This window comes from Rutidosis leptorrhynchoides, unplaced genomic scaffold (genome assembly GCF_046630445.1).
Source record: "Rutidosis leptorrhynchoides isolate AG116_Rl617_1_P2 unplaced genomic scaffold, CSIRO_AGI_Rlap_v1 contig69, whole genome shotgun sequence".
NCBI classification, from domain to species: Eukaryota; Viridiplantae; Streptophyta; class Magnoliopsida; order Asterales; family Asteraceae; genus Rutidosis; species Rutidosis leptorrhynchoides.
The window spans coordinates 6031-18984 of record NW_027266862.1 but is presented as its reverse complement, the minus strand read 5'-3'; the positions used below and the strand labels follow the sequence as shown (position 1 = coordinate 18984).

At 38.1% G+C, this 12954-nt stretch overlaps 3 protein-coding genes across 3 annotated transcripts; 1 reads left to right on the top strand and 2 right to left on the bottom strand.

Moving 5' to 3' along the window:
- Positions 1–46: 46 nt before the first annotated feature.
- LOC139884994 (serine/threonine-protein kinase SRK2I-like) lies at positions 47–2490 on the bottom strand. The gene is made up of 9 exons (XM_071868951.1): positions 2314–2490; positions 1917–1991; positions 1728–1835; positions 1581–1634; positions 1358–1450; positions 986–1078; positions 775–879; positions 591–689; positions 47–337 (listed from the first exon to the last, which is right to left on the bottom strand). The coding sequence occupies exons 1-9, from the start codon at positions 2488–2490 to the stop codon at positions 47–49; spliced, it is 1095 nt and encodes a 364-aa protein (XP_071725052.1).
- Positions 2491–4331: 1841 nt separating this feature from the next.
- On the top strand, positions 4332–7438 carry LOC139884992 (upstream activation factor subunit UAF30-like). Its single transcript, XM_071868949.1, has 6 exons — positions 4332–4654; positions 5952–6051; positions 6148–6322; positions 6578–6634; positions 7018–7175; positions 7319–7438. Exons 1-6 carry the CDS (start codon positions 4332–4334, stop codon positions 7436–7438), a joined length of 933 nt encoding a protein of 310 aa, XP_071725050.1.
- A 487-nt stretch (positions 7439–7925) lies between these two features.
- On the bottom strand, positions 7926–12742 carry LOC139884993 (pentatricopeptide repeat-containing protein At3g18110, chloroplastic-like). The gene is made up of 4 exons (XM_071868950.1): positions 9126–12742; positions 8818–9018; positions 8551–8641; positions 7926–8438 (listed from the first exon to the last, which is right to left on the bottom strand). The coding sequence occupies exons 1-4, from the start codon at positions 12740–12742 to the stop codon at positions 7926–7928; spliced, it is 4422 nt and encodes a 1473-aa protein (XP_071725051.1).
- Between the last annotated feature and the right edge of the window lie 212 nt (positions 12743–12954).

Sequence of the window (12954 nt, the reverse complement as noted above, 5' to 3'; positions counted from 1 at the left end):
AAACCAGCAATTTGGACCTCCATGTACATATTTTACCGTACTGTACTCATAATGCATATATTATTTCCCCACTGCTGTCAACATCAAGCTCAGATTCTGAATCCAACTCTTCCATCTCCCCATCACTATCAAAATGGTCTGTCATAAACTGATCAAGACTCTGGGTCCTGGCCGCTGGTACGGTGGCTTCAGAGATGATCTGCATGATAGTGTCAAGACTCTGCATTGGTTGCTCAGGCTCTTCATATTGGTTGCTCATTCTACTGACATCCATTAGGTCAGCTGGAAGATTTCTTAAAAACCATGGATGGTTCTTGATTTCCGGGATTGTAATCCTCTGTTGCAAGTCAAACAGGAGAACTAAGTAACAAAGAATGTAACAACTTTAGCTTTTCCCCACAGATAGAGGAAGGACACGTTATCTAAGGCAAACCTAGTAACCTACATTAGTAACGTGACACTGAAGCAACACTTTCTAAACATGAGCAGATGCGATTTATTTGGGAGGGGGGATATAAAGGTAACAGGTTATTCAACTAGCAACTCATATGTGATTTTTGGAGTACAGTTTTCGAAGAGAGAGTACTTACTGCTGTAGGATCAGAAACAAAAATCCTCGAGATCAGGTGATGACACTCTTGCGAGATTAAAATTTTGTCTGGAATGGAATACTGGACGCCAAGAATTCTCTGCACGGAACCAACACAAGAATGTCTTCAACAGAGCAAGTCTATATTAAAGGTATTAACAGCACCAAAGGGTCCTGAGTTGTACTTGTATAGTCTTTCCGAAGTTTTTTGGTTCATTAGGATCCTCAAAAGGATAAGCACCAACCAACATCACATACAATGTAACACCACATGACCACACATCTGCAATCTGTGATTTTTTCAAGGGAAAAATATTAAAGCTTTGAGCAAGAACAGGACTGAAAAGATGGGTAGGCTCCAAAGTGAAAAACAATGTTTATATTGTTGAAGCATACCTTGCCATCATATTCTTTCTTCATTAAGACCTCTGGGGCTATGTATGCAGGGGTCCCAACAGTTGATTTTGGTTGTGAATGAAGCACTGAAGACTGCAATAAACAGCCTCAATCAGATATAATGAAATGAACAGACACATAAATGTGTAAAAGAGGAAGAAAGCCAGTTAGAATTGTGCATGGAAAGCAATGAATTCTTCAGTATACCAAAACAGATTTCCAAAGTTTTAAAGGCACCCATAGAAGGGATTCTCCATCTTAAATATTAACGAAGAAACATGCAACCAAAGCCAGGAATTCCTGAACTTTCCAGTTGAATACATGAACAAATAGATTGAACACCTGAAAATGCAGTAGAGAAGCACATAGTACCTTAGAGTACCCAAAATCACATATTTTCAATCGAGGAGCAGGGCTTCCATCCAACAAAGTATTTTCCAGCTTTAAGTCACGGTGACATACTTGCTACACAGAGAATACCAAATATGATAGCCAGGATTTTCACTCATCACATTCCAAGAAATAAAATATAATAATAAAAAAAAGGTTTTTTAAAGCCAAAAAACCAAATTAAGCACATAAAGCCACTACTTACCATTGCATGGCAATAACTGACACCTGATATGAGTTGCTGAAAGAAGAAGCGAGCCTAAAAGGAAATTCAAAGACTGTAAGAACTACAAGAACACAAAAAATTTCTAAAAGCGAATGCAAGTAAAGCACAAGAGAGTAAACAAAATACCTCATCTTCACTGAAGCGACCACTACCAGCATTGCAAATCCGGCCAAACAGCTCTCCACCGGAAGCATATTCCATTACAATAGCCAGATGGGTTGGTGTCAAAATGACCTATTGTAGCATTCAGAGCAGAGTAGCAACAGTTGAAACACATATCCCATTAGAAAGAGCCAAAGATGTGGTTTAACTAACCTCTTTAAACCTAACAATGTTAGGATGCCTCAATGACCGATGATTGATGATTTCTCTTTGAACGTTTTCGTCAATCTGCATCACATAGAAACACAGAAGAAAATCAAAAGGTGAAGACTTTAATTAATCTCATTTCAGTTTAAAGGAAACAGCCATAAGAACTCAACAACCGCAATAAGGACCTAAACGTGATTATATTCCTTCATAAACATGATCTTGTTCATTCATTTTCCCTTTTTCTTTCCCTTTTTAATGAAAAAGAGAACCCCTCAATTCCTAACTAACTAACTAACTAACAAATTAAGCCACCAAACTCAACAGTCAAACAACCACGACTGCTACAATGGATGCAATGAAATTAGTGATGAAAGAAAGAAAGCAAAATAGAGGAACCAACCTTATCGCCTCTCTCGATATACTTGACGGCGACAAGTTCCTTGGTGTGCTTATCACACATCAGCCTAGCGACACCGAAATTCCCGGAGCCGATAATTCGAATGAAATCGTATCTGTCGCTGTCGTGCAGGATCGGCAAGTCCAAGCCGCGTCCAACCGTCATCTCCGGACGATCCATAGCCCGAAGCAACTGCCTCCACTCTACCCGAATTGATAATTACAAAACAAACGACAAGAAAAAGTGATTACATCAAATTTCAGAAATTTTTCAAACTTCCGATCAAACGATGTTTTCGCTGAACAAATATTCAACTGCCTGCCAGTTGGCACAGTAAGTTTTTATATAAGCTCAGTGAGCTGAGCTGACGCGACTCGACTCAGTTTTCCGGTTGACTGTGATCGGAGAAGATTTAGGTAAAGAAAGGGAAACTATCTATCTGGTTGTTGTAAGCAATAGCGTTACTGTCGATGCGATGAGATATTTAGTCAAGACAAAGGTGAATGCCAACAAATTTAGGTAGATTCTATATCAAATACGACGGCGTATTTTCATTTATTTGTCGGGCGAGAATGAGAGACATAACGGAAATGACTAAAATACCCAAAAATTCAATAACTCTAAGAAATAAATGCAATGGAGGAGATTTTTGGAAAAAAAAGAAAAGAAAAAGAAAACAGCCAAAATATTTATGTTCTATAATAATAACTACATAAAAATATAATTTCGTAATCATAAACAAAAAGTTAAGTTTTGGTGTCATTTTGATCGATGAAAACTAAAAATCAAGGGTGTTTGTGTAAAATCAAAAGGCTTATATTCATTTTGGGGGCGTTTGCTCTAATAATTCAATTTGTGGACCTATTTTTATCATTCTTTAGTTTCAGGGACTGGGATTAATAGAGATAGATGTTTGCTTTTGCTTTACTTTGACCCCTATTTTCCATCCAATATGAATTTTTCAGAACAATATTGCCACATCAACAAAACAGGATAATGTTTCTTGGACTGACTACTTGCAGTTTGGAAGCTTGTAATAAATACAACGAATGAATAAGACATAATGGATTGACGTATACTTTCCTACTAATTAATTCAACAGGATACTGTATATAGGTTTATCTGGTTTGAGATATTTTATTATTATTTTTTTTTTGGAGAATTTTCCTGGTACGAAATTTAAATTTACAAGTAGATTTTATTTGAATGCAGTTACTTCAAGCAATTGCAGTCAATACCCTATACCCAATCCGACCTTATCCAGGATCAGTGTTTAATTCACATACCAATACGGCAATACCATGGATTGTCGTAAAAGAATATTCCTCTGTAGATGCCCTTTAGAAGCTGTTAAAAGTGGAAGAAGAGATGGCTTCTCTTCAAACCTGCAAATTTTTTACTGTACTACTACTATATGCTAATTTTAGAAACAAGTAATCAAATAAAATATTTTCCAAATTCTGCAGTTTGTAATGTACATATTATTTGAAAATACACAAATAAATAGCAGTAGTAAATAAAAATGTTGCCCTAACATTATCCACATATTGATAATTACTTCCTCCATATCCATAGATAATTTTTTTATCATTAAAAATTAAAAAAATAAAATTTATTATTTTAAATTCATAGTCAGCTTTCAATTAGTGAATCTAGAAAATTGAATACGGAGGTAATGTTTGGTGGTACTTTTTTGCACAACTCCGTTAGAAAAAAGTTGGCGTAATAAAGCCTCTACTTACGTGACTGACTGTCATCGTCTACCGGTGACATGTTATTTTCCATGGGAAACGCCGTCTATCGTATCAAGTTAAGGGTAGAATCGGTATATTATATAAAGCCCACGAGTGTCTTGGTGCGTTTGCGTGTAGTTGTGTGCAAGAGCAAGACTTTGAGCTGGAAGGGCCCTTTTTGTTATCAACAAAGAAAACAAGAAAAACCGATATAATATATATACCTTCATTTATTTACATTTCTATCCCCATTTTTCTATTTTTTTGTAACGATCAATTATAGAGAAAATGGTATCGGATTCGGAGCTGATTGAGAGACTGCAAGAGTTTCTCCGGGTATCGGACTTGAACACTACCACGACGGGGAGTGTCCGCCGGAAGCTGGAGGAGGAATTCGGCGTCGACTTGACCGAGAAGAAGGCTTTTATTAGAGAACAAGTTGATTTGTTTCTTCAGTCGCACCTCGAAACAAATGCTGATGATGATGACGTTAATCACGAGGTCGATGATCAGACGGTTGAAGACGAACCTCAGAATGACGGTGATGAAGACCAAGAAATCGAACAAGAAGATGAAGAACAAGAAGAAGATGATGATGACTCTAAAACCGGGTGAGCCAATACTGAATACTAATTCCAATAAGGCTTGTGTAATTTGTATATGTGTTGCTACTGAAAATGTTTTTTTTTTTTTATCGTTAGTTATGTTATGCATAGACATTTCTACAGTGTTGAATTTGGGGGTTTCCATGTGAAATTGTGGATCTTAACAGTGGAGGATGCTTTAGTTTTAGTTATTAATTAGTTTTTGCAATTTGGATTATGTATCATGCTTATGGGGAAGGCTTCAGGTATAATGAGTGTTATCAGGCAGAGTTCGATTTCCAGTTATTCATTGTGTTTTATGTTTGTTCACAAGAGGTGAACACGAATGAATACATTGAGAAAATCTATGTTGAATTTGAACAGGTCCTCTTATTAACTCCACACGCTGTGTGTCATCATCAAGGAACATATCGCTTCGAGGTCGTAGAGCATTCTTTTCTTCCTAAACTTTTTGAAACAATACAATTTAGAAAAACTGTCTTTTAACTCTTCCAAGCTTCTTAAAGAGGCAGTTTTTCCAAAATAAATCCTAAAACTCAAAAGAAAAACCTGGGGGTAAAATAATCAGAACAATCTCAAACGGAATTTCGCACCACTCCAAATGTGCTTCATCAAAAGTTTAAATCTTTTTTAATTTGATTCAACTTTTCTATCTCTTCACCATGTTTGATTTGTGACCTTAAGTATTTTTTGTTCCCATTGTTTCCCCCATCATTGAAAAGTAGCCAACTTTTCCCCTCTCTTTTACTCTACCAAGAGGATGTATGCATTTGCAAATTGTCGCTGTCCTTCCTCATCTTCGTGGTAAGATTATGGTTATCCCTATACTCATTTGGTTGCTAGAGAAACTGCTTGACGCATGTCTATGTCTCACTAGTCAACTAGTCAGTTCCCACATGAGAAATTTACCCTTTTTATCTTCATGACTGGGGTTGGTTATTGCCTCTTCTTCCTTGTGTGATTTTTTTAAGCATTAGGCAGGCCTCTTGCAACTGTTTAATTTCAAAGTGATAAAACAGCCTTTGCTGTTTTGCTATGCATTTTCTCTATTATGAGCTTCTACTTTGCTCTGCTTTCCATTTCACCGTGTAATGATTTTGGAATGAAGGAAATTGTGGACTTTAAGGATGAATAGTAGAGATGTTTTCTTGTTTGTTGAACTATGAGAATGTGATGTGTCACTGTTTCAAGAGTGAGATCTGTTGATGTCCTCCCTTTCTATATAATTTGAGATTGGCACAAGAAGATTGTAAGCGCAGGTTCTTACTAATTTATACTCAGTGCTTATGGTCTCCTTATTCAGGTCACAAAAGGTTAGAAAAAGAGGCGGCTTTACCAAGTTATGGAACCTCTCTCCAGAACTCCAGGAATTTGTTGGGGTTCCTCAAATGGCCAGAACTGAGGTATACCTGGAGTGTTTTAAAGAGGCTATGAAGGCATAGTTTCATTTAGTTTTGAGCTTATTTGGTATCTAAGAGATATCTTCTCTGTGATTCTAGGTTGTCAAGCAATTATGGGTTCATATTCGAGAGAAAAACTTGCAAGACCCAAGTAATAAAAAGAATATACTTTGTGATGAACAATTGCGCTCCCTCTTTGACGTTGATTCTATTGACATGTTTCAAATGAACAAGGCGCTGACAAAGCATATTTTGCCTTTGGATTCAGATGCTGGTATGTCTTCTATAATGGTTTCACTTGACATTCTGGAATAGGGTGAAATTAGAGGCTCATACTGATTATACATTATTTCTAAATCCTGATGAAAATGGTTACTTAGGCCTTTAATTTCAATATGTTGCATTTCCTATCACCATGTCTCTGCCATGTTATATAGGCACTTGACATTTTCATGCAATCACACAAAAGTTTACTTAATAATAGTGTTTTTCCTTGATAAAGCTCCTCGTCACAAGCAAGTGCAGAAAGAAAAACCTGAGAAGCCAGCGCGGAAGGAAAAGAAACGTAAACAAGAAATAGAGGAAGGTAAGATAGATTAACTCAATTCTGCCATGATAATTTGTTGCAGAAGTACTTTGTTTCGTGATATCTGAAACTGTCATAAGCTTTTCACCATTTTAATTCTATGACCAATCTCTTTTAAATAGGTCTGAAAGTAATTCACCCTTCCCCCCCCCCCCCCCCCCCCCCCACCCAACCCCCCAGTATGTTACTGTTAACTAGAAGACATAATATTATTTTCAGAAATAGTTATATGCTCTAGCACAGTCAAATTGAACTGATGGACACCCAATTCATTGAATTTTATACACATGACTAGGCTATTGGACTGGCAAACTGTATTATATTGATCAGCACAAAGCTAAATAGTTGTATGAGTTGTTCATTCTTTCAATAATCCATTTCAGATCCAGATGTGCCAAAACCAAAGCGGCAAACGGGATTTCTTGCTCCACTTCAGCTTTCCGATGCTCTGGTAAGATTCCTTGGTACCGGAGAAAGCGAACTATCAAGATCTGATGTTGTAAAGAGAATGTGGGAGTACATAAAACAAAATAATCTACAGGTAATTGAGATCAATAGAAGCTATGAAGTCAATGGAATGCCACTAGTATCATTTTCTGGCTTTCTTTGACCTTTTTTTTTTCTTCCGTTAGCATGTGGCTGAACAAATGTGCGAATTTGTTTTATCCTATATGTACTGTGCAGGATCCATCAGACAAGAGGATGATTATATGTGATGAGAAACTGAAAAAACTCTTTGATGTTGAGTCCTTCCAGGGATTCACAGTTTCGAAACTCCTGACAGCGCATTTCGTGAAGACTTGACTATGTGATGTGTTCGCAGGAATGGAAGTTTTGTTTTACAATTTAGTATAGATTTTTCCATTCTGTATTCCTCCAAGTAATTTTTCTCTGACAATACAATACCATACCTTGTCTTTTAACTTTAGATCATTGGACGTTAAGTATTTTCCTGTTTACAAATCATAAAGTTGGACAATCATAAAAGTTTTCTTTGGGTTTCTCCTTCAGTTTTCGAGCTTGGAACTAAATGGATCATCATTGATTAATTTTGGATAGCTTCCAGCATATGTGACGTCATATAGTATATACCAAGTAACCCATATCTAAGTGCTGTTCTTTAATTAATTTATCTATGGAGAATACTAAATGGCTCAAAAAATTTGGATAAAATTGACAACTTGTAGAAACAGCTGCTTATATTAGAAAATTGTCCGTCTTTCTTATTACATGAATCTAGCTATTCCCGCCACCATGAGAGTAAACTAAAACCAGAAATTAGCATCTATTTTCATCTGAACGGTTTTCGCATGAATTTTCTCCGACTAGGCTGCTTCCCCATCCTAATTCCACCTCTCTCCTTCATCTTCTCCAACTTCTCTCTTCTCCCTCGTATGTCATCTTCAATAGCTTTCTCTCTCTTGTTGTCTCCCAGCAAAGCTAATCTTGCAAACTTCTTCGGACTCACTCTTCCAAGTCTTTCGGTTATCTCCTTGAATGCCGGAACCAGTCCTCTTCTTATCAAACATCCTTCGATCAGCTGCATCGAGTTTTGCTCAGGAAGACAAGCCCCATCTTTCAATTCAAGGTCCAAGCAAAATGGGGAATCCTTCAACCACATCCTCAACGAATAGGCTTTAGCTACGAGGACCCCACTTCGTGTCTTACATGGAAGGAATGGGGACCCCATTTCCCACAAACATGCCTTCAGCGTCTTGTTCAGGGAAACCATGTTGTATTCCGACGCTCCAGTTATCAGAACTACTGATTTGGGTGATTCTGGATGACCCTGCAAAGATGCATCCTGCAATATCATAGAATCCTCTCGTTATATCTCTAAAAGCTAACAAAATCTTAAACAAAGCCAACGTTTTTTTTTCCTGGCATTGTGATGAGTTTTGAACAAAAGAGCTTGCCTGCATATGATCAAGCCATAAGGTAAGGCCAACTAGAGCTGCACCACCTGACAACCTTCGAAAATCTGCTCCCCAGTCTTTCTCAGCTACTCTGCATTAGGTACAAACAAAAGACAACAATGATCCTTCTTGTAACTTGAAATTTATGTGTGATTGAATACAGATATTTTAAGTTTTAACCCTTTGCTCATTATGAGGTAACACATAACTAATCAAGCTTCATGGTAGCCTCTAAATCATAAAGCACAAAGAAGTATGAGCACATACCTGAACATTACGCGACTATAAATGTTCCTCTTTATTGCCAACTGAAAAACCCATGAAGCAGTGGCTCGAAGTTCAAATGCCCACAATAGATCTTCGATCGCATTAACAAAGTTAAAGGCTGCATTGTCTTTTAAAGGCTCCAATTTCTCCAGACAAAGGTCAATGTCTGAAACGAGGGACTCTGATCTTTCTGTAAGAAGCCTACAAAGCAAAATGTATTTGGAAATGATTCCACAAGAAAATAATAATAATAATAATAATTCAAGAGAGTAGACCTTAGCTCAAAGAAATCAGGCAAATAAGATTACCTGATTGGCAGATCAAACCCTGCATGTCGAATTGCATCCAGAAGGATTATTGCTTCATTGATGCCAGGAGACAAACTAGCAGCACGGATAAAGCATGTCCATATTCTGTGGTCAGGCTCCACGCCTTCTTTCTGCATCTCCGTAAGTTTCTGAATTCCAACATTGTAGTCTCCATTCTTCAAGTAAGCATCAATAACTGAACTATATGTTAAAGAACTAATGTCCGCACCAGTTTCTTTTAAACTACTTAAAACTTTCTCTGCTTCCTGAGGCTGTCCAGAGCCACCATAAGAAGCCATTAACAAATGCATTGTGGCAGTTGAGGGTTCTATCCTGCCTCTTTCATCTTTTCTGAGTGTCTTTTCGGTCTTCTCATGGCTTCCATAATTTCTAAATACTTTCATCATTATGTGATAAAAAGAGCGATCCAGTATAGAACCTTTTAACCGTAACTCCTCAAAAAGTTCCTCAGCCTGATCAAGAAGCTTCTGCTTACCAAATGCGGAAATGAGACTTTTGTAGGTGTCCAGTTTAGGATCAAAACCTTGTCCTTTCATCTCATGCATTAGCAACAAACCTTCTTCTGGTCTACAGTCTCTGCAGTACATTTTAATCAAAGTATTGTAACTATCTTCATCTGGTTTAAGTCCATCTTCTTGAATCCTCTGGTATACTTTAGCTGCCTTTCTATAATCCTCAATTCTCATGTAGAGCTTAAGCATAGAATTCCATATTGAAAGATCAGGCTTAAACCCTGCTTCATCCATTTCAGAAATCATTGCTTCAACATCTTGTACCCGTTTACCCTTGCAGAATAATTTAATCATAATCCTGTAAAGATTGATATTGGGATAATAACCTGCAGCTTTCATGCCACTGTACATCTTCTTCACCTCAAATATGTCTCCACTTTGTGCAAAGGCTTCAAGCATCAGCAGAATAGAACTTTTGCTCATCTTAAAGCCCATATCTTGCAATTCCTCAATTACCAGATACAGCTCGTTCAACCTCTTATCAATAATCAAAGCTTGTAAAAGACCATTAATGGAATCTACTGTTGGAGAAGGACCATCTCTCATCATTGTATTAAAAATGACCCTAGCCCGCTCATATAAACCACTTTCAGCATATGCATGTATCAAAGCATTCCAAACCTTCCTGTCCAAAACTGTATGCCTCTGTCTAAGAGCACCGACCATACCTTCTGCTCTCTGCCAAAGCTTTGCTTTGCCATATGCCTCGATGAGATCAACATATATGGCTAAGTTGTCTAAAAGAACGCCTTTAGTTTCTGCCTCTTCGATGAGAAAACATGCCGTCTCTGGGAAACCCAATTTACAATATATTTGTGCCATGCTTTCGTATATGCAGTCAGTAGGTTCCACGCCACAAAATCTCATATCCGAAAATATCTGAGAAGCTTCAGCAGGAAAGTTTAAATCCTTGCAAATTCGAAAAAGAGAATCATAAACTGTATGACTTCTGCTATAAAACCCAGATAGTCTAATATTACCATACTCCTCCATAGCAGCATCCAATCGACGGTCCTTACAAAGTATAACAATTAGAGCTTCCATTATCAGCAGTTTAGATCCCGGAGCATGTTTTCTCAAAAATTCAAGCAGTTCATAAGCTTCCGAGTATCTGCCAGACAGACTATATGAACTCAGAATAGATAGTAAATTCTCATGATCCAATTCAAAGCCATCACTGATGGCCAACTTCAGCATTTTGGCAGCATGATCATAGCATTCACCCTTTGCAAGAACAAGCGATATAGATTGTGCATTCATGCCACATAGTTCATTCAAATGGCCAACAACTTTTTCGATCTCTTCCATTTTGTTTTCCTTTGCAAGCCCTCGGAGCATAACCTCATAAAGTGCACGATCAGGCAAAAAACCATCTAGAACCATTTTCTTATATAATACCATTGACTTCTTAATGTCATTACACTTCAGAAACATATCCAACATCACAGAGTATGCTATATGATCAGGTCTCACCCCTGACCTAATCATGCAATCAAACGTCTCTTCGGCCTCAACTAGCATCCCAGACTTAGAATACGCAAATATCAAAGCACTATAAGTACGAATAGTGGGTTTCACTCCTGAATCCAGCATCTCCGACATCAGTTTGGCAGCTTCTGTTATCTTGTTTGCTTTACCAAGTGAATCAATCAAAACTGTGTAAGTTACCACATCTGGATTCCGGCCCAACTGTTTCATGCCCCTGTATAGTTGCAATGCTAAATCATGCTGGCCTTGCTTCCCATACATGTGGATTATAGTGTTGTAGGTCATCTCATCTTTACCATACCCGACTTTCACCATTTCCTCCCAAACCTCTTTAACCTTCTCCACATTTCCTTCTCTGGCAAAAGCATACAGCAACGAATTATAAGTCACCGCATCAGGGAAAAATCCTTTGCACTCCAATTCTTTAAAGAGCTGCTCGGCTTTGCCAGAGAATCCGCATCTAGCATAAACCGAAATCATTGCATTATACGTCCATAAATCAGGTTGACATTTATGAACTTCCATATCATTGAAAACCTTCATTGCCTCGTCCAAATTTGAATCACGCGAACAAGCACTGATAAGAGTGTTATAAGTGATTGCATCAGGTCTAAGCTTGGACCTCCTCACTTCATCCAAAAGTTCAACAGCCAAATTAGGCACCATAGATTCCACTTTTAACCTAGCATTTATCAGTGTATTGAAACTAACAAGGTCTGGAGTACAACCTCTCCTGCGCATTAAATCAAGCAGTTCCTGTACCTTACTGAACTCCCCGTTTCTAGCATAAACACCCATCATTGCATTGTACACCTGGACAGTATCACCAACAGTAGGCTCTGCCCGAGTGAAAATTTCGACTGCCAATGCCTCCTGATTGGCCTTTCCTAGAATGGCAAGTATAGTCGCAAGCATACGAGCATTAGGGGAATACCAATGCCGTAAATTCAGCCACTCGTAGACTTCTAACGCTCGTTGCCAGCTTTCCTGGCCGACCCATTTGACTACGAAGCAAAAATCAGTGGGTGTCATCTGAACAAATTCTTCATCGAGAACATCAGCCACAAACTGATCATGTTGCAATGCTAAAATCTTATCAGTCAAGAATTTAACTCTCTGTCTCCAGTCTTTGGCTCTCTTGAGTGCTAATTTGTTCATTTTCTTAACTCTATTCTTGCTAACCCTCCCTAACCTTTCTTGCTTCTCATCATTATCAACATCATCATCGTCGTCGTCGTTCATACCTGAGCTTTTCTTAGAAATTTCCAATTGGGCATCAGAATTTGAGCCACTTACCGAAAATTCATCATCTTGGACAATAGGGGTGGCAGCTGCTAGCTGCGTCCGTAGTGTTGGATTGTAAAGCTCATCGTACTTGAGATGGGGCCATCTAATTGAAGGGGAAGCTCTACTGTAACTAAATTTTGTAGATTGACCATCTTTTTCGTCATTGTTGTTGTTGTTGTTATCTGGTCCGGTGGTAGTGGTGGCGGTGGTGGATATGGTGGGAGGAGATTTAAGCAAAGCGGAGCGAGAGTAAGGTTGGGATGGAAAAGAAGCAGAGGCTAACACTCCTCCATTACAGGCCAAAGCCATGAACTGAAGAGAGAGATATTTGTCAGTCAGGTCACAAGGACGAAGTGAAATAAAAAATAAAAATATCTAAAGGAGGCGAGGTGATGTAATAGTTTTTTGGCGGGCCTTTTATTTATTTTATCCTTAGCCCATAATAATATCAGCTTTCTATCACAAGTTCTATTTTGACCAAGATCGGACGATCCAAATTCAACTTTATTACGTTTTGTAGT